The sequence below is a fragment of the Stenella coeruleoalba genome (assembly GCF_951394435.1).
Source record: "Stenella coeruleoalba genome assembly, chromosome: 10".
NCBI classification, from domain to species: domain Eukaryota; kingdom Metazoa; phylum Chordata; class Mammalia; order Artiodactyla; family Delphinidae; genus Stenella; species Stenella coeruleoalba.
In genome coordinates this window covers 20325653-20347269 of record NC_137156.1, presented here as the reverse complement: position 1 = coordinate 20347269, position 21617 = coordinate 20325653, and the positions used below count along the sequence as shown (strand labels likewise).

The following is a 21617-nucleotide window of genomic DNA, read 5'->3' as shown; positions in this document are numbered from 1 at the left end:
AAAAAGAAAACTTGAATATATAAGAGCATAGTTAAATACTATAGGGAAGAAAAACCAATAAATATGAGCTTTAAAGTCACCAATTTTCATTTAAAAAAGACACAACTTTTATAATTAATATATTTGCATACTCTGCATTTGCTCTTTGTTTATTCTTTTAACCTCCCCTCTTTTTGTGCCTTCTCTCGTTTTAAGTATTGTATATGATTGCACTTTTCTCTCCTTTCTTAGAATATTAAGTATACTTCTTTATAAATATTTTAGTGGTTTCCCTAGTGTCTGCAATATACATTTACAATTCATCCAACTCCTCTTTCAAATAACACTGCAGTTGTCCCTTGAACAAACAGGTTTGAACTGCACAGGTCTGCTTATAAGTGGATATTTTTCAGTAGTAAATACTACAGCATACTTGGTCCATGGTTGGTTGAATCCATGGATGAAGACAAGAAGGGCCAACTATAAGGTATACTCAGATTAAGCCCCATGCTGTCCACGGGTCAACTGTATACCGTTTCACAAATAGTGCAGGTACAGGTACATTATAAGGGAGTATCACCAATTTCTCCCTTTCACCCCTTGTAACACTGTTGTCTTAGAAAGTATTTCTTCTTTATTTTTGAAGGAAAATATTGCTAGATACAGAATTCTAGGCTGCTGGGTTTTTGGGGTTTTTTTTTCAACACTTTAAATAAATATTTCACTCTACTTTCTTCTTGCTTGCATGCTTTGTGACTCAAAGTCTGATGTAATTCTTACCCTTATTTCTCAATATGTAAGGTATATTTTTCCTCTGGCTTCCTTCAAGATTTTCTCTGTCTTTGGTTTTCTGCAGTTTGAATATGATATGCCTACACATCATTTTTTTTTTGTGGGGGAGGCGGTATTTATCCTGCTTGGTGTTCTCTGAGATCCCTGGATCTGTGGTTTGATGTCTGTCATTAATTTTGGAAAACTGTCAGTCATTATTACTTCAAACATTTCTTCTGTTCTTTTCTCTTTCTTCTCCTTCTGGTATTCCCATTACCAGGATGTTCAATGTTTTGTAATTGTCCCATAGTTCTGGGATCTTCTGTTCTTTTTTCCCCCTATTCTTTTTCTCCTCTTTGCATTTCAATCTGAGAAGTTTCTACTGACATATCTTCAAGGTCAATGATTCTTTCCTCAGCTGTGTCCAGTCCACTGATGAGCTCATAAAAGGCATTTTTTTGCTTGTTACAGCATTTCTGATCTCTAGCATTCCCTTTTGATTTTTTTTTAGAGTTCCTGTCTCTCTGCTTTTATTACCTATCTGTTCTTGCTTTTTTTTTTTTTTACTTTTTCCATTAGAGCCCTTAACATATTTGATCACAGTTATTTTAAATTACCTGTCTGATAATTCTAAAATCTGTGTCATATCTGAGTCCGGTTCTGATGTTTGTCTCTTCATACTGTGTTTTTTCTTGTCTTTTAGCTTGCCTTGTAATTTTTTGTTGAAAGCCAGATATCATGTAGCTAGTAATAGGAACTGAGGTAATCATCCTTTTAATGTGAGGCTTTTATGTTCATCTGGCTAGAAGCTGAGTTGTGTTGAATGTCTGCTGTAACTGTATATGGCAGTTAATTTCTTCTATTGACCTTGTTTATGTCTCCCCTGCTGTTTTGGGGTTTCCCTAGAAATGCCTCCTTAAATAAAGTGTCTTACAGCTTTGCTTAGTTGTAATTCAGTGTTATTATAATTGATTTGTGATGGAAGTATAATACGGAGGGGAAGCATTCTATAATCATATGATTAAATTTAGGCTTTTTTTTTTTTAATTTTTTAAAAACCAGGCCTGAGTCCCTGGACTGTGACCTTCAGAAGTGTTTCTTGGCCTTTTTTTTTTCCCTCCCTTATGTGCAACAGGAAGGCTGGAAGGGCTGCAGTGGTCTGTCTTCTACTAGGTCAGATAAGGCTCTGGTAGAATAGTTTCTCTTGAGGGTAGGCCTTTGTTATGGAGAACAGCATGCTCTGAGTGTATTTCAAAATGGTTACTTTTTCCCTTCCCCCTGCCAGAAACAGGAGTGAATTATCCTCCTCCAATCTTCACTGTGATAACTTGGGTTCTTGTAACTAAAACCCATGCAAAGGTCAGGGCCTCCCTAAGACTAAGCACCTAGGAGTATTTAGCTTCTTTTTTTTTTTTTTTTAAGCTCTTAAACTAGTCCACACTAAGCCTCCAGCAATTCATCAATTACTGTTTAAGCATTCCTCTGAGTTACCAGCTCCATTAGCTTCTGCCCCTGGTAAGCTTTGATTCTCCGTGATTCTCTGTATTACCATCTCTCCAGTTTCCAGGGTGACAGTTTCCCTTGTAACCTCAATTCTCTGGCAGACCTAAGAAAAGTCACTGATTTTCTGTTTGTTAAGCTTTTTTTTTTCTTGTTGTGAGGATGGCAATGATGACTTCCAAACTCTTTACATGTCTAATCTGAAACCAGAAACCTTGTTTCTGTAGAATATGTCTTTTGTTATAAGCTGACTAATATCCTTTAGGAAAGTGTAAAGATAGCGAACATTTGTATATTGCTTTACCGTCTACAAACTGCTTTTCACATATACCACCTCATTTGATCCTCATGGACACCTTAGGTAAATTACTTAATCACTCTGTCCTTCAGTTTTCTTACCTGTAAAATGAGCATATAATAGAACCTACCTCATGGGTTTGTTTTAAAGATGACAGATGTTAATTTATGTAAATCATTTAAAATAGTGTCAGGCACCCAGTATAAACTATATGCTAAGTGTCAGCTAAATACAGTTATTGTGTAGCTTTATTTTTTATGTAGATGGAGAAACTAAAGTTCAGAAAAATTAAATACATACTGAATTTACGACGCTGGGAAGAGTTTGATTTAGTCAGATCTTCTGAATCCAAACCTTAGATGGCTTCTTTTGCTACACCACAGCTTCCTCTCCCCTCCACTCCTAACCTTACTCCCTTTAATTCACTGAATGTCTAAAGAACATCCAAGCATGCATGCCAGGTACTGCGCTAGCTTCTGAGAATAAAACAAGATGAAAAATATAGGCTCTGCCTTCAAAGAGCTCACAGTCGCTCGGAGGAAAAAAAAAAAAAAAAGAGGCAGGTAACTTAAAACAATGTCACAAGGCCAGTGACAGAGAGAACCACAGGAAATTGTGAGAAGACCACCTACCTAGCAGGGAAAAGGGACTCCAAGAAGTCTTCCTGGATGAACTGACCCTTGATTTCAATCTCAACAGATATGCACAGTAGTGGGGAAAGCACGAGTATCATCTAGAGTCCAGCAGTGATTCTCAAATGTTACAATCATCAGGACAACTCAGAAAAACACAGATGGCTAAGTCCCACCCCAGTTTCTGAGGCCCAAGAATGTGCATTTCTAACAAGTTCCCTGAGGTAGAGCAAAACAAAGACTAAGGGTTCGTAAGAGATGAAATTGGCGGTGAATAGGAGGCAGATCCTGGGCAGAAATTCATGATAAGTTAAGGAGATGAGGCTTTATCCTAAAAGCCACCAGGAGGAATGGATTGAACGTTTTAGTCTGATCAACTTCACCATGAAGGAAGATGGCTATTTTTGACCGCAGCATGGAAAACAGACAAGAGGATGTAATCATCCTGGTGAGAGAGGATGAGGTTTGAATAAAGGCATCTGTTATAGGAATAGAGGGAAGGAGAGTTAATGAAGAGATTTATGCGCTAGAATCAGTAAACTTGGTGACTGATTGGCTACAGAAGCTATAGAGGGAAAAAAGTCAAGCTTAGGAGATTGGACAGAGGGTGGTACCACCAGATGAAAGAACAAAGAGGGAAGAAAGATTTAGAAGATTTCCCAAATAACATCATAATAAAGGTGGAGCAGGCTTCCTCAGATGGGAAATATTTGAGCACATCTAAAAGTAGAGAGAAAGGTAGCCATAACCATAGAACGAGAAGGATGAAGATATGAAAGAGCGAGGGAATGACTCACAGGGCAAGTTTCCAGCACAGGGCAGAGATGTTGGGGTCAAAGGCACTGAAGATGGCTGGGCTTTGAAGGGGAAGGTACCCATCATCCTCTGGGGTTGCCAGAAAGGAGGTGGGCATGGGTGTGGATTCAGACACATTTATAGACAAAGGTGGTAAAGCGAGATCTCAGTAATGCCCTAAATTTCTGGATGAAGAAGGAAGGGAAGGCTCTAGCTGTTGAGGATGAAGGGGAGGAAGGTTGTGCTAGCTGTCATTCACTTGTACACATTCTCCAATGGACGAAGAGGGAGGTACCCATGCCTAAGTCTGGCACGCTGATGCTGTAAGAATGTTATTTTACTCCATTTAAATTTCATGACAAGTTCTAGTCTTTATTTTATTCCTCCCCCAGTCATGCATTATGCCAGTCATGATCCTAAGAATACAAGCTAATGTGAAAAAAGCTTTGCAAAAGACAAAGCACTGTTCGTATGTTCAGAATGTATTATTCACACAATTCCACTCCAATGTGAATTTATTATAATTAAGTTACTGATCCTTCAATACCTTCTGCAGAGCCTCTTCTGTTTTTTCAGGGTTTGTTTTTAAGGCTTGAGAAGCATCATACATAGGAATTGGCATAAATCGCAACGTGTAGTTCCTAGAAAAGGAGAAAATGGTTTGTTTATTTGAAAATAACTCCCTATTATCTTAGTTCAGCACTTTTAAAATCTGAAAAGAGCTGCCAGAGTGTCTTAGAAAATTCTAAACTACCGGACCATCTTAGGCCCCTCGACTGCAGGTAGGTGGTCCTACCACCCGTGCGACACCACAAGTGACCTCGTCGATTCACGCTGTCCACAAAACCTACGCAACTTGAAGGAATCTGGTTTTGTTGTTCTGCTTTCAGTTTTCAGTTACAGTAAGGACAGGAGTTTCAAATTGGAACTGGAGAGATGGTCGGAGAGAAAGGCTGGGAAAAAAGTCCAGCATCAACTGGCTACTTGGATTTTAGTCACCGACGGATCTGAAGGTAACTTGATGACCACAGTGACAACGTGACAGACAGACCCGGAACAGTAGAGGAAAACCCCAAAATAGAACCAAAACATTTGCTCGCCGAGCCAAGGATGTGAGCATCCACAAAAACCATCTGTTCAGGCTCTGGGTTCCTTTAAATAACCAAGTCCAAGACCAGTGACTGTCTTTAGAAAACCTTCCTGCTGGCTCAACCACCTGACCTCTGCAGGGCCTGGCAGTGGGCACCCCAGATCAGCCCGAGTGCCCCAGGCTCTAGACACCAAGTAAAGCAACTGTGGAACTCTGGGTCTATGTAATACCTCACACGGCTGTTGCCCGGCTGATGAGACACAAGAATGCGAGGGTGAGTCATTTTTGCGTGAGAACTCTACATCCGCACTCTGGCCTGTGTTCCTGAACTTGCTACGAAGTGCTGTGCGTCTGGATGAACACTCACACCTGCTCCCCTACCACAAACTCTAGACCTGGAGATGCCTCCTCTCCCCCAACCAAAATGCATCTGTTTCTACAAGACACTCAGGAAGGATGACCCTGTGGGCCACGTGTTGGCAACCGGTACCTAGGCATCCCACAGCTGGCTTGTTTCAGGTCTCTCAACAACAAGCAGCATTCATGGTGTAACTCTTATGGACAGTCAGGTGGCTTCTACTGGAAGAATAAATTAACAACTAATTCCTAAAATAGGTACTAATAATGAAGAAATAATAAAGAAAATAAACAGTCATCTTAATAAAAGCAGCCAATCTGGATGGTTACCTAATGGGAAAAAAAAAACAACTGTTCTTCATCCAGTCCAACTGACAAGATGACTTAAAGTAAAATAATCAGCAAAGACAACGCTGTTATTTCTATGACTTTAATTTTTACCTTAGCTTTGTTTGAGCAAAATTGCTTTTGTTTGACTTAAGAGGAACCAGCCAACTGAAATTAACAGATACTACGTCTCTTTTCGCAGCCTTGAAGCTTTTCTTTTCCCTCATCCACTTTTCATCATGCTTCAGACCAGTGTGGTTTATTTAAACCAAATGTGATTTCACACCATTGGCATCTTGTAGCACAGAGTACATAACAGATTGTGATCAGGGAGTTCTACTTTCAATCTGGAAATGTGGAGTGTTGAGGCTGCATCCTCTTGGCTTCTCACAAAGACCTGCCTGGGCTGGCAGTCTGCAACATCATTAGAGTGGCAGCTGTGCTGTGAGCACCCAAATGCAGCAATCTGTAAATATATGTTTCCACTCAAAGGTTCTGTGTGCAATAGGTGTAATTACAGGAGGTTCTGCAGTTACAGAAGTCTCCCGGGAGAAGTGGCCATGACGACTGATGGCATAAGCTGCCTTATCCATGTTTAGCGATGGCTGGTGGTGGCAGCAACTTTGACTTCCTGGCTAAAGGAGAACCACGGGATTTAGAACTGAAGCCACTTAGAGATAATTTACTGTGATTTCTCACTTTATAAAAGAAAAATTCATCAATGAGGTGAAATGATCATAGGCTCAAGATCATAGGCTTATTGGTGACAGAGCTGGGGACTGAATGGAGGGCTCCTAATTCCAGGTCTAGGCTTTTATCCAGGTCACCATGTTGGGCATGACAGCTCCACCTGAGGGGCCGTGCATGCAGGAAAACACAAAATAATGAGCACCCCCTCTCCCTCCTAAAAGGCCCAACTTCTATGCTACTGGCCCCTAATTTCCCTCCTACATTTTGTAACCTGTCGTTTTTAATGCTATAAATCTGCTTTGATCATTTCTACCATTAGAATACAATAGGAGGATTGAAAAGCTCAGAAAGAACCAGATTTCTAGCATTTTTTCAGCCACGTTTGTATTCTTCTTTCCTCATTTAGTTTACTGGGAAAGTAAATTTGACAATAAATAATAGTTGCAGACTTTAGTTACGAAGGTAATTTTAAAAAAGCCTTTTACAGGAATGAGACCAGTGAGCCCTGGTCTTGCCATTTCCTCAATTTCATTTTTATTTTCTGGACCTCAGCTTTCTTCTCACCACTGGATTCAGAGTTGTCATCCTGGGCAAAAAAAGTGAGATCCAGTGGAAGGAGATTTAAAACCACAAGGAGAAAGAAGCAAGGTGACCGCTGTGTAGCACCCTCCACCCCACCCCCCTGCAACCATGATCTTGTGTGTTCTGTGGAATAAGCATCTCTGCTCTCATTTTATAGATGAAGAAACTCACACCAGAGGAAAGTCAACGTTGGTCTTCCCAGGTCCCATGGCTGGTTAGCAGGAGACTAATCAGACCCAGATCTTCTGATTCCCAATCTACTGCTACTTGTATTACCCCACAGAGACACAAACACCATTGGTTCTTTTCTATTTTTCTAGACAGAAGTCCTAAGTAAAACTTACTTTTCCATAGCAACAGCTATATCTTGAAAGCCTTGGGCAGTAATGTTGTTCTTGTCCCATATAACAGTCCTGTTTGGAAACCAAATCACATAAATGATCAGATACTTAAGAATGGAGGAAATGATTCTCCCATTGCAGGTAAATCTCTTATAGGCAACACTGTCTAGGTATTTTAGTACAATGAGCAAGGAATAATGTTCAGCTTTGTTTCAAACAAAGCAAGGATGAGCATTTCCCCCAACATTAGATTCCAAAGCCATTCTCTGCTCCAGTACTATGAAAAAAACCATACTTAAAAGCAACAGCACACACATTAACTTACCACTAAGTCACCTAATGCTTTGCTAGCCAGAAAGCCCTATTTCCCTGATATTCTCCCAACATATTCTCCCAACAGCATTCTAGTATTCAAGTCTGAGGCTGAAGTGATTTATACAAGAGGCTAAACAGTCTCACGTCCAACAGAAAGAATTCCAGATACTGAGACTTTTTTCTCTTCTAAACAACTAGAGCGACAAAGTGGTCATATTTTCTGACATTTCATCACTGCCCTGACGTGATATGATCAGCAGTCCCAGCAACTGAGTTCGCTCTGCTGATAAAGCCTCAGTTACTCTAGGAGGTGGTTTACTTTCTAAATACAAAATCTATTTTGGAAGAAAAGTACGACTTTCCTTTCAGAATGTGAATACTTCGGAAGTACTGTAGGATTTGTCAATTCACCTGACACATGAAATGCTTTTTATTTGTCTGAACGCTCCCAGGCTCACAACCTCTAATTGCTTTCTTTCTCTTCCTAACCTCAACGACCTTCTTCACGTACACACTGACCTTCAAAGAAACTGCGGCAGATTTTCGCTTTTGCCTTCAGTTTAGATGGAAGGTGCGGGCTCTGCCTTGCACTGGGAAGCAAGGGAAACAGCCAGAAAAAGCCCTCGAGGAGCAGCGTGAATTATTAACTCTTCCTTCACCAGACTGCCGGGCTAGGTAGCAACTGGGTCTCTCTGAACGATGGCTGGTAAACGTGGTTACCAGATAACTAGTCCCTAAGAGAAGTGGTTACTGCATAGCTCATCCTTAAGAAAAGCCATGCTTGGGAAGCACTACGGATGAGTTAGCATCCAGTACAAACTTGCCTTTGACACAGTGGACTTCATGGATCCCTTGGGTTTTAGGTCTTTCTGTCGCAGGAGTGGGAAGGGAAGATAAGACGCTGGGCTCACAACCAAGTACAGGGAAGCCCCTCGTGTTATTCCTCCAGTCTTCCCAGCTCTGCCCCCAAACCCCTCCTCTGCTGCCCCCTGCCTTTCCGGACACATCAGTCAGCTGCCAATGCTGCTGTGAAATGGGAAACTGCAATGGTTCTCAGCCGGGTTTACCTCATAGTGGAAATCTTTAAGACAGCAGTTTGAAGGAATGACTGTGTCTAAATTTGGGAACACCCTCCTCCATATTTTGAAAAAAGACTTGAAGCTGTCGCTTCTGCTCCCCAGCTGGTCACCTGGGAAACTCAGGCCTCACACGAACACAGCCGGCCCCCCCAGTGGTTGCTGGGTCAGACCCTCTTCCAGACCTTCCTTTGAACCAGCATCCACTCCTCGGGGCCGAGGGCCCGGCCTGCGTACCTGAGCTTGGTGTTGATCTGCAGCGCTTTGGCCAGCATCTTTGCCCCCATGTCCCCCATGCCATTCCCACTGATGTCCACTGTGGTCAGGGAGGTGTTGCTTCCCAGGGCATTGATGATGATGGTGACCTCGTTCTTGAGTTTCGAGTCAGCCAGGGACAAGGACTGCAGAGGCTGTGGAGGGAACACCAGGCAGCGCTCACACAGTGTTGTCAGAGCTGCTGCCGCTCGCTGGGACCCACTTCATGGAGAACCATCAGGGGAGGGACCCACCGCACAAACACAAAGTGCCTCATTTGGAAACTTCTGGCCAAAAGACACTGATGAATGGGACCTGAAGGTTCTGGACCCTTGGAGTCAAACATGAAGAGCTTGTGTCTTAATGTTGAATATCAGCCACCTCTCTTCTAAGGGAAGCTGTGGAAAGATACCCAGAGTGGCGGATGCCAGCTCTTCTGAAGTGGAGGATGGGAGGAAAGAAATAAAAATACTACACGGAAACGTCTGCACTTCAGGATGGCAACACTATCCCTTGACCCATTTTATTTCTATGCAAGGTAGAAGGACGTCTTAAAATACTAGTAGAAGAATGCTAGTACTAAATTACTAGAAGTAGTAAATGCAAAATAAAACCCAGCCAAGATCAATAATAACTGACATTTATTGAACACTTAACCACTATTTAAGCTTTTTACATATATTTTACTCATTTAATCCTCCCAGTAACCCAATACTTAGGTATTATTATATTAGGTATTGTTATCCCTACTTCTCAAGTAAGAAACAAAAGGTTAAGTGATTCAACCAAGGTCACACAGAAAGTAGCTGAACAGGAACCGGACAGACTGGTTACAGATTTTGTGTTTTCAGCTCCTACACAACATTGCCCTTATTGGCTTATCCTAGATCTTTTTGATCCTCACTCTTAGCTTTGTCTTATAAGATCCAATCAAAAGACACACTTACAATTTAAAAACAAAAAGTCAAATGTGTGTGACCTTTTCATTACTGTAAGCTGTGTGGTGAACCCAAGCCAATCCACTCACTGTCTATTTAAACCAGAGACTGAGAGCCCTCTGCCTGGAGGCATGTTTTGTTTGGCCTACAGAGTATCTGACCAAAAAAAAAAAAAAAAAAAAAAAAAAGAATGGGCTCCCTACTTACACCCAGCTCACACGTGTTTATGTCACCTTCCTAGCCCTGTGGGTATTTAAATTGCAATCCCTGATTACAGCCATAACTGAATTAATGAGGTGGTGCGAATTCCAGGACTTAAGCCAAGGTTGCTCTAAAAGTCAGAACTAAGACTTCTCCAGGGGATTTGGATGTCTTCTGGGTTGCCTGCAGTGGTCTACACTGGCCCAGCCGTATTCAACAATTGTACATGCTAACTCCATGAGCAGTTCGTACATTACAGGAGATGGATGCTGGAAGCAGCTTCTAGGATCATCTATGACCAGGTTCCATGGTGGCCCGTGGGACTGGGGTTCTTGAGATGTGCCTAGGTGGTCTGTAGGACCCCCGCACAAATCGTGGGGTGTATTCGTGTCCACTTAACCACTGAACACGGACTTCTAATAGAACACCTGTTCCAGGCACATCTGCCAAAAGGCTCAGGAGGCAGAATGAGAGTGTTGACAGTTTCAAGACTCGTATGTCCACAAACTGGCATTATGCATTTGGTTCTACTTTTCCCGAGTGATTGTCCTTATTGTCCAAATTTGACCATGTTTTCTAAACGTAATACATCTATGGTAAAATCAAAAGGTAATATTATATAAATTAGAATCAAATTTCTTAAGGTTAAATGGCATAGTAAGTGCTAAGTCAATTAAAACCTCAGCCCAAAAGCCTGCGTAATCTTAGACTCAGGCAGGTTTAGGGAGGGAGCTTCAATTTTCTTAAGAGTCTACGTTCCAGTAGATAGAAAAAAAAACTAAACGAAAAATGCTTCAGACTCAGGAAACTTCACGTTTTAAATGAAAACATAAGCAATGCTGCTTTAATAAAAAGCTGTAATCGCATCTCCCATCATTTCAATAAGCTCTATTCAACGCCTACAAAAATGACACATTACAGCTTCTTCCTCATATTGGAAAACTGGCAAGTCTCCAAGCTGGAGAGCACCAATTCCAGTACTATATTCAAACCCTAATACACCCCAGTCAACACTTAAAAGTAATAGGCAGAGCCATTAATGCGAACAGAACAGCCGGAATTGCATGCATATTTATAAGGTCATCCCTTCCTGATTTACTGCACTTCCAGGTAACATTACTATTTGAAATCTTACTATTCCTGTTCATAGCTGAACACGCCTAATCTGACAATCTGTCTCCTTGCTACAGGGACTCCCAGGACAAACACATACTGTTGTATTGTCCACAACACAGGTTTGTATGTAATACTTCAGAACAAGAGTCCCTGTCATCTTGGCCCCTCAGTGTTACCGTCCCTCGAATCTGGGAGCAGCAGCCTGACAACCACTGTCTAGAGCTGAAGGTGACACGGGAGCCCGTGCGTCTAGGTTGTCCAAGTGAACATACTGTGCAATATCGGGAGAATAAAGTATTCCACACGCTGTCTAAGAATAAGCTCTACAGACACAAGGTCAGAATGTAAAAAGCAAAGAGTTTTCTTTTTATATGTAGAAACCTTTAAAAAAATAAAACCGAAAAATGAGCCCAATGGCGCCAGTTATGGGTGGAATTTTTATAGTCACAAGACTGAACTCCTAATCATTTTAAATAGTTTTGCACATTACTGATTCAGAAGTAGAAAAAGGATAAAAAGAATGTAATTACTTATTGAAAAAGCCACCTACTTTTCTGTGACATGAACATAAAAGGCTTTTCAATGTACATTATTAGCGGCAACTTTTCAAATTTATAACAGAGTTCACATTTTTGTAGCAGACTTTACCATCTGCGAATATGTTTTTAGGTGTACTTTAAATATCAAGATTATCTTTGAGTAAGAGACTTTGAAAATTATAGGAACAGAGTTTGAAGACCCTCGTGTAATAAGCAAAACATGAAATTAAGAAATATATTTTTCATAACATATAAATTTTCCTGAAATATGTGCTAAGGAACAAATATTTGGGAATGATTATTAAATATGATTCTGCAGGGCTTCCCTGGTGGCGCAGTGGTTGAGAGTCCGCCTGCCCATGCAGGGGACGCGGGTTCGTGCCCCGGTCCGGGAAGATCCCACATGCCGCAGAGCGGCTGGGCCCGTGAGCCATGGCCGCTGAGCCTCCGCGTCCGGAGCCTGTGCTCCGCAACGGGAGAGGCCACAACAGTGAGAGGCCCGTGTACCGCAAAAAAAAAAAAAAAAAAATATATATATATATATATGATTCTGCAATACTGGCTTCCCCAAACTTTTAAAACTGGGCCAGTACTAGGAAATCAAAATCTCAAATACAGCAGGGTGGTATAAAGTCAAATTAAATATGTAAAACAAACTGCATGATTCTGAAAAGTGTAAATTACATTCTAATTATGCCTCTAACTTTAATAACCCAGTATAAGAGTACAAAATATGGGGTTTATTAGCAAATGAGGACAAAGAGAAGTGTCTGAATTCATTAAATAATAATGAGTTTCATTTCTAGTCCACAGGTTGGAAATTATATCCACACAATGAAGCGGCAGGACAACAGAATTTTCTCCTGCCCTCCAGGTCAGAGCTCCACAAAGAGATGTGGGCAAGGGTAAGCAAGGAAAAGTACCAGTCTCCATCTCTCCTGACCGCATGGCTTCCTCCAAAAGTTTAGCTTACAGTTATAGTAGAATTTGCTATAACCCTGTGTGAATTCAAAATGGGAAATGATACTTTTTGCTTTTAAAGATTTTTTTTTTGATGTGGACCATTTTTAAAGTCTTTATTGAATATGTTACAATATTGCTTCTGTTTTACGTTTTGGTTTTTTGGCCGTGAGGCATGTGGGATCTTAGTTTCCCCACCAGGGATTGAACCTGCACCCCCTGCACTGGAAGGCAATGTCTTAACCACTGGACTGCCAGGGAAGTCCCGAAATGATACTTTTTTTAAATGTGACATATCTCACATGATTAATACAGGAAATCACTCTTATAACCTACAAAAGTAGCTATCACCAAACATGAATAATATGAATCTTCATTATACAAATTGATTTGGATTTTAGGAACCATAAAAGCTCTTCGGTGGCTGAATAGGACTAAGATAGGAAAGGGACAAAATCTTAAAGAGCATTAGTAAAATATAAGATGTGATGCACCAGGTTTAAATGAAAGGAATTAATGGTAGAGCGCTTCTCACTTTGTCCATAAAATATCTTCCTTTATCCTAATGCATTTCTAAGGGCAGCCAAATAGGATACTATGTGAAATTAAATTTCTTTACCCTGAACCGAGTCTTAGCCAGGAACAACTAAAGGGAATTAAAATAGAAGAAGGATTATTAGAGTTCTAGACACAATTTAAGATGGGGGACAACTTTCTTAGTCTCTTGTAATTCTGCATAATTACTAGATGAAATTCAAATTAGCAACATGATGCTTCTCAACATGATAGAAGGTTATAAAGTCAACTAGAGAGTAAAATTCACACTTGCAGATTAGTGTATTAGCTGAAGCTAGGAAGTAGTAAGGCTTTACTAAAAGATGGGCTTAGGAGTCAATGTACACGTCTTTTCATCTATTAGTTACAATCTTCCTTTCATTAGTGATAAGCTGAATAAAGTGAAAGTAGGCAAATTTTAAGTACTCTCTAAAACTGTACTAAAGCATAAATATTTATTGCACTTAAAAACAATAACAATAGAAAATGTATACAGAGATAAAATTATCTGAAAGCATATCTGCATTAACCCAGCAGACATAATTCGTAAGAACAGCAACAAACGGCAGATTTTAGGCAAGAGTGTTAAAAGTAATACTCACTGATTCTTCATCTTGAATCATCTGTACTAAGTTGTCCAACACAGGTGTCAGATTTCTAAAGAGATTTTAAAGATGTGGACAGTGGAATCAAATCAAAAGCTTTCAGGAGGCTGGTTATTTTCATCATTGTCATATAAAAAATGCAAAACTCTTACTTGGATTTCATATTATTAAAATTTTTGCCTAACGCCAGGTGTTGTATGGATCTGTTTTTACTGAGCCACACTATTAGGGTAGATAGGTCAGATTCTAAACCTGGAAAGAATCAGAGTAAATGGAGAATCAACACACATGTGGATAAACAAATTCTCAGGTGCAGCACAATTAAACAAAGGTGCAAGGCAGTGGATGACTTTCTGTACTGTCCTGAGAGTCCTGAGATGCTAATCCTTTTTCCCCCAACCCCCCACCAAAGGTACTCTGTGTCCTCTTATTTCACAGGGATAAACTCATTCTCCACAAAGACTTACCTAAACCTCTTATGCAATCAGTGGCTAAATAAAGTCAACAAGGAATGGGGAGGCATGACAGCAGAAAATTTCATCTCTCCCCATCCCTTTGTGAAAGAAGATTCTGACATACTGTTCACTGGGAGGTAACCACAGTTAAAGTTGTCTATGCAAATTCATACTGCATTCTTGTCTGTGCAAGTTCATACGCACATGTTAATGTAACCAGTAGAAATAAAGCTAATGAAACAAGTTTCTGAATAAATAAACAAGACCTCAATTTTATTACCACTAAGCATGCAAAAGGTTGGACTCAGATCTTTATCAATGTATTGATGACAAGTTTTTTTTTGTTTGGTCTGAATTGTTTTACTGCATAGACTTTTCATTTTTGGCCATGGAAAAATCTTAGTAAGACTCTGGCACAGAATTATTCCATAAATAAACTCTGTTAAATTAAAAGGTCCTCTAGTCAAGAAGTGAAATAATTTTATTAAGGTGTCATCTAGATTGGGCTAGAAGATTATTTTCCCTTTACCAACTTGCTTCAAATAACATTTCTATGTCTTTTCTTCTCTGATTTCTGACTTACCATTATCGGAGATGTCTAGGCTGGTGATGTTGTGGATTTCGGCGATGCAGCCTTCTAATACCTGCGCACCTCCAGATCTCAGCTAGAGAAACACAAACCAAACAGGTAAAGTGATCACTGGAGGGGTAAAGCCAAAAAAATGAAAAATAGGAGATATAGTCTCAAACTTAGCACCAAAGAAAAAGTGAAAACTTATCAACTCCAAAAAAGCTATCATCAGTGTAAAAAGCTAATCACTAGTCATTATATGGTTTCCCATCTCACGTAAGTCTGAAAATCATTAGAAAAAGAATCAGAAGACAGAGGCCACTCCCCATCACCATTGCCAAGATGGTCTCCGTCAACACACAAGAATTTTCTTCATTTCTGACTTTTGGAAAGCTAACAAATCCCTTTTATACATTAGAAACTGCTACTATTTTATTTGATTATTACAGATTTCAAGGTATAACTCTCCACCATGTAGCAGCAAAACAACCAAAGGAGACAGTAAAGACCTATAAAACCCTTTTCATCTTTTCCCATAAAACCAAAAGCATATTTTACAGAGGTCAGAGTATTTTTGTTTTCCGTTCAGCAACTATCTGAGTTCCTACTATGTGTAAAACACTGTGCAGGATGCAGTTTCCCAAGCTGTGGCCCTTTGTTCAGTAAACTTACGATCTAATAAGGGAAAAGAAATTCATTTATTGGGAACCTACTATGTGCCAAGGAACATGGTAGTTTCTCTATTCACTTAAGAAAATTTAAATTTATGTAAAAATTCTACACCAAATTGATAATACTTTCTACTTGTTTAAGTTTTGATGTAAACATTTAAAGAATCCTTATTTCACTATTTTAGATGAACTATGTCTGCGGTACTCTGGACCAAACCCTGCCAATTTCCCTGGCTGCTTACATGTTAAGTAGAATTTTGCACAGATCTTTGGAATTGCTTTATTCAGGAGTATTTCAGCTGGAGTGTTTAAATTCAGTCCTTTCTACTTTTTCAGGTAACAGCAGGTCACTGTGAGGTGCCTGATGTGAACTCTGACGGGGAGTGTCACACAGAGGCAGACCTCCCCAGGAGGCTGGTCTACACGCTTCAGGGAAACCAAGGCCAACCAACTCCACAGCTGCAGGGCTACGAATCCAGTGTGTGGAGCTATGGCCATTTTTATTATATTTTTGCCAAAGTACTGGTTTATGATTGGCTGTAAATTTTAAAACAACACCAGGTTCTTCACAAATAGATTTGAGAAACACTGTTCCAGGTCACAGTTCGTTAATATTTGAAGAAGTGAATGTTATATGTAGACTACGTCAACATTAAAGCAAGAAATAATTTAGGCAAACACTTCCAAGGAATATAATTTGATTTTCAGAGCGTGAAAAAAATTATGCTTTTGAGAAGACAAACATAAGTTTTTACAATTTCATTATTTGCTGTTAGTGATTTCTCTGTTGAGAACTCAAATTTCTACAACAAAATCTCTACTTCTTATTATAATGTATAGTAAAAATAGTCCATTTGCAAAAATGGAAAATAAAGGTGAGATTTCAGTGCTCAATTCTGTTTATTTTACAAATACTCCTGACTGATACTTGTAGCATATACTAACATTTTCCAATACTAAAAAATGTCAACATACCCTAATTTATTGATTCAAAAAGTACTTACACAATGGCCAAGCTAAGGAAAGCCCAAGGAGAAAAAACAAAAAATGTTAAGTAAGCAGAATAAGAACAGAGAAGTAGACGTCTATCAACACACGATGTAAAAAGGCAGAAAAAACACTTCAACTAAAATAAACTCCCAAAACAAAAATCCAAAACTTAAATAAGAAAATAACTGACCTTCAGTCACAAGAACATTCGATTGAACTCACAGGTTATTAGATGCCTAAAATTCCCCCAAAGCTTAAGGCTTTCCCAAAACAGTAAAAGCTTTTCCATTACTGTAAATGAAAATCCTTTTAAACAAATTTGCATAATTAGAGGCTGTGTCTGCATGTATGCATGTGAAACTGGTTTTAAATTACCCTCATTTGGATCCCACACACCAGCATTATTTAAAAAGAATGCAAGATCAAAGAGGAGTAAATGTGACTGAATCACTCAATACTTTTTGAAATGTTAAAAATAAAATCACATTTCTTTCAAGAGAGAAGTGTGGTCTCACTCAAGGAAGGTGGAATATTTCAGCTGTTACTCATAGTTCTAAGTGAATAGTTCTATCTAATACAAAAACATCCATCATGGGTACAGAAACAAGGAAACTATAATCTAGAGAACTTTTAATAATTCATTTTCCTTCCTCAAGAGCACTGGCCATTTAAAAAGAGGTGGCAAATATTACAGGTTTAAATATAAAATAACCTCCCTATTTATCACTTGTCCTCTACAGGGGTTCCATTTTTAATGAAAAAATAATTTCCATCCTGGGAAATTTTCTCACATGAAACTGTGAATACTGTAAGATTCTCCAAGAACAGAAAATGGTTTGACGTGATCCAGTTCAACATATCCTTGCTAGCAGGGTTTGATGCCAAAAGGTAATTTAGAACCCAAGAAAGATATATAATACAATCGACCCTTGAACACCTCTGGGGTGAGCGGAGTTGGGGGGGCCGACCCTCCACACAATCAGAAATCCAAGTATAACTTTACAGTTGGCCCTCAGTATCCATGGTTCCTTCCCCACGTGCAGATTCAACCAACCACGATATACTACTGTAGGAGGTATTTAGTGAAAAGAAATTCACGTGTAAGTGGACCCATGCAGTTCAAACCTGTGTTGTTCACAGGTCAACTATATATATACTGTCATTTCCAAGAGAATGGAAATACTTGCATTTCCAAATAGTTGCATGCATTATATTGCTTATGTCCATCCTGTGGTGAAACATTTTCCATTTTGCATTCCACACCCAGCCTAACAGGAAAGTGATAGCAAGGGGTACAGCAATGATGATGCTCAACACACACACGCAAACCCGCCTTCTCACCTCAAAGCTGAATGACTGAATGGCTGAATGACTGAATGGCTGAATGACTATCAAATTGAGTGGAACTGTCTGAAAAGTTACTAGTGACTTGCTGCAATGTCCTACTTGTTACAAATTTTAATATCTGATGCTCTTTTTTCTACTCATCATCAAAGCACATTGCAACGAATATGGCATAATGTGCAGGTAAATTTCTCCTTAAAAGAACCAACTCCCACATCCAGACTGCACCAAATCCTCAGTATGGCTAGCCTTTACGTCTTCTCTGAAGTATCAGAGATTTTCCTCTCTCACCTGGAAGGAGATTAAGCTTGAAGAATTCAGTCCCAGCACTGACTTATTCTTCCCTTGAAGTATGACTATGAAGTAATAAGATTTTTAAACACATACTAGGATGCATACACCCATTGCCTCCTTTCAGGCAGAGGGGTACATGGGGAGAATGCATATGAACGTCAACATCACTATCACCATATATAAAAGAGTTTTGAAACTCTTGTTTTTGAACTAACCTTGAGGACAAGGGAACATACACATTTCTCTGAACATCTGCACAGATGCTAAGTCCTTACGCTTTGAGAGTGAGTTGGGATCAGCCAGAGGCCATTCAGAGCCTGGCCGTAGAGGGTAATGCTGTTTTGTGTCCAAAACCAGGTGTGCCTATAAACTGATGAGACTAATTATTCTTGAGAGATTTAAAACAACTTTGAAGGTGATTTTTTTAAAAATAGTTTCATAAAGATAGTTACCCTAGGCTTGGTATTATGCCAAATACTATCTCAGCAAACTATTACAGTCGGCCCTCTGTGAAATTTCAGTCCTAGGTTGGTTGAATAAGCAGATATAAAACCTGCAGATATGGGAGCCAACTGTATTTATTGTGCTCCACTATATCACATGGGGGACTTGAGCATCTGTGCATTTTGATATCTGTGGGAGCTCCCCGAACCCATCCCCGGCGGATACTGAGGGATGACTGTATAATCCCCATTCCACAGGTGAAAAATGAGGGCTGAAAGAAGGGAACCTCTTGGATTCCAAAGTGCCCACCCTTTGTTTGCTATGATACTCTCTTTCCTTCCATGACTACTTGGAGTCATTTTCTTATTCTTCTCAAAGAAAACTTTTCTGATACTAAAAGACCAAGAAAATGAAATGATAACATAATTAATGTGAAACAGGTAAGTTTTTTCTCTAAGTAGAGATGAAAGGTTAATTTCAGTACTGACTAGCTGAGCCCTCACAGAGCAAAAGATTACAGCCCCAAATTTTGGACTGAAGTTTCTAAATATCCAGGATGTTTGTGTCGTAGGAAAGCAACTCCGCAATTTATAAATATCTGCACGACACTTTTTTCTTTAATAGCATGAAGTGTGAATCTCTCTCATTCAAACTGATGAATGTGAAATGCCTCTTTCAGGGCAGTACTGAAGTATAACACACCAAGAAAGGTAAACGTGAAGAGTAAAGGAATCAGTAAATGGTAAGAACAAAATAATTTGCTTAAGGAAAGTTATTCTAAGTTTCCTGTCTAGACACTTTTAATTCCTGTTTCAAGGTTACAGTCTCTCTCCTCCAAATAAACTCAACCACGATTTTAGATGATGGTCGTTTACTTTCTATGACACCCATATAAACCTAATTTTAAAGTTAATCAGTGGAGAGCAGCTGTTTTATAATAAAATAATCTATTTATAAATATGAAAAAAATTTTCAACGTATTTCACATTTGTTCTCTGCTTCCATGGTTTGGGTAGACTAGTGTACTTAGAGGTACCTGTAGGGGGCACTGAACTCATACAGTGCCCACATCTGAAACTCCCCGGTATTATACAACAGACATTTGACCTTTTAGGTCTGTCAGTCCCTCACCTTGAGTAAGCCACCCCTGTAGAAATGACTTCCCGAGATGATTACGGCATCAGGGTGAAGCTCCTTTCCCCCCAACCCACCACAGGTGGGGGCATTTATCTGATCATCAGTTTCTTTTTATTCATCATTAAGTGATGAATTCTTCCATGGTTTTGACTGGCATGATAATAAGAGTAAAGAAGGCTGTGTCTACTGTGGCTAACTAGAGAATGAACAGAAAAAATTCACATATGCATAATCTTAAACTTCCAAGTTAGTGAACGCTTTTTTCCAAGAGCATTACATAAATTCTGAAGCAATGAATGATTTAAGGAGTAGGAGTTAATACTCTAAGTGCCAAGCATTCTAAACAGAAAACACTGTAACTTCTAGTACCTTTATAGGAAAGGGGTTTACTGTATCATGGAGATGAGCAAAGTGAAACCTAGTTAAACCTGGACATCTAGCTTTAAGAAGAAAAATGTCACAAGACACCTTAATTTACAAAAATAATTTTGTGTTTCATTAATTTTTATGAGCAGCAATACAATGTGTGACGTAATAAACGTGGTCACCAGTACTGTGCTTCAAGCTGTAAGATGGTGGAACATGGCACTAAGGTAGTATGAAGGGGTCCCCACCTCAGCAGTATCATTTTATCATATAATTCACAAATGAATGGCCAAAATGAAGTTGGAATTATCATCACAATAATGGTCAATCCTACCATCAGAATTTGATCTGGATTCCTACTTTATTAAGAAAAATTATAAAGGAAAAAGTCTACTAGCATTTGATGGATCCACATGAAACTGCCAGTAGTCTGCCATTTTTTCCTTCCATTTGTGTAAAATAGTTTTTTAACATCTTTATTGGAGCATAATTGCTTTACAATGGTGTGTTAGTTTCTGCTTTATAACAAAGTGAATCAGCTATATGTATACATATATCCCCATATCTCCTCCCTCTTGCGTCTCCCTCCCACCCTCCCTATCCCACCCCTCTAGGTGGTCACAAAGCACCGAGCTGATCTCCCTGTGCTATGCGGCTACTTCCCACTAGCTATCTATTTTACAGCTGGTAGTGTATATATGTCCATGCCACTCTCTCATTTCGTCCCAGCTTACCCTTCCCCCTCCCCGTGTCCTCAAGTCCATTCTCTATGTCTGAATCTTTACTCCTGTCCTGCCCCTAGATTCTTCAGAACCTTTTTTTTTTTTTAGATTCCATATATATGTGTTAGCATGTGGTATTTGTTTTTCTCTTTCTGACTTACTTCACTCTCTATGACAGACTCTAGGTCCACCCACCTCACTACAAATAACTCAATTTCGTTTATTTTTATGGCTGAGTAATATTCCATTGTATATGTCGATGGACACTTAGGTTGCTTCCATGTCCTGGCTATTGTAAATAGAGCTACACTGAACACTGTGGTACATGACTCTTTTTGAATTATGGGTTTCTCAGGGTATATGCCCAGTAGTGGGATTGCTGGGTCATATGGTAGTTCTATATTTAGTTTTTTAAGGAAACTCCAAACTGTTCTCCATAGTTGTCTGCCATTTTTGACCCACAGAAATGTCAGTTTTATATGGTTTACCAAATATAACTGTCTCTGAAAGTTATTCTGAATAGGATCACAAAGGAGTTTAAAAAAGAAGCTGTGTGACAATCTAACACAGTGTTCTTTGGGCATATGGTACCTATCAACTTATTTGAGGAGAAAATGTCTAATTGTATGATATTCTAATAATTACTAGTATTAACAACAATCGGGAGAGCACACTTTGATTATGACTCTGCCATTAGTGAG

At 39.5% G+C, this 21617-nt stretch overlaps 1 protein-coding gene across 7 annotated transcripts in view; it reads right to left on the bottom strand.

The window, feature by feature from the left end:
* The window catches only part of CARMIL1 (capping protein regulator and myosin 1 linker 1), a 353818-nt gene that overhangs the window by 86237 nt on the left and 245964 nt on the right, over nucleotides 1-21617 (bottom strand). For all 7 annotated transcript variants that reach the window (XM_079933710.1, XM_079933709.1, XM_079933705.1 and 4 more), the window contains 6 exons: nucleotides 14961-15042; nucleotides 14075-14174; nucleotides 13920-13974; nucleotides 8991-9163; nucleotides 7366-7434; nucleotides 4523-4616 (listed from right to left, as the gene is read on the bottom strand). In XM_079933710.1, coding sequence (XP_079789836.1) covers nucleotides 4523-4616; nucleotides 7366-7434; nucleotides 8991-9163; nucleotides 13920-13974; nucleotides 14075-14174; nucleotides 14961-15042 — 573 coding nt within the window. The remainder of the gene's footprint in view (nucleotides 1-4522; nucleotides 4617-7365; nucleotides 7435-8990; nucleotides 9164-13919; nucleotides 13975-14074; nucleotides 14175-14960; nucleotides 15043-21617) is intronic.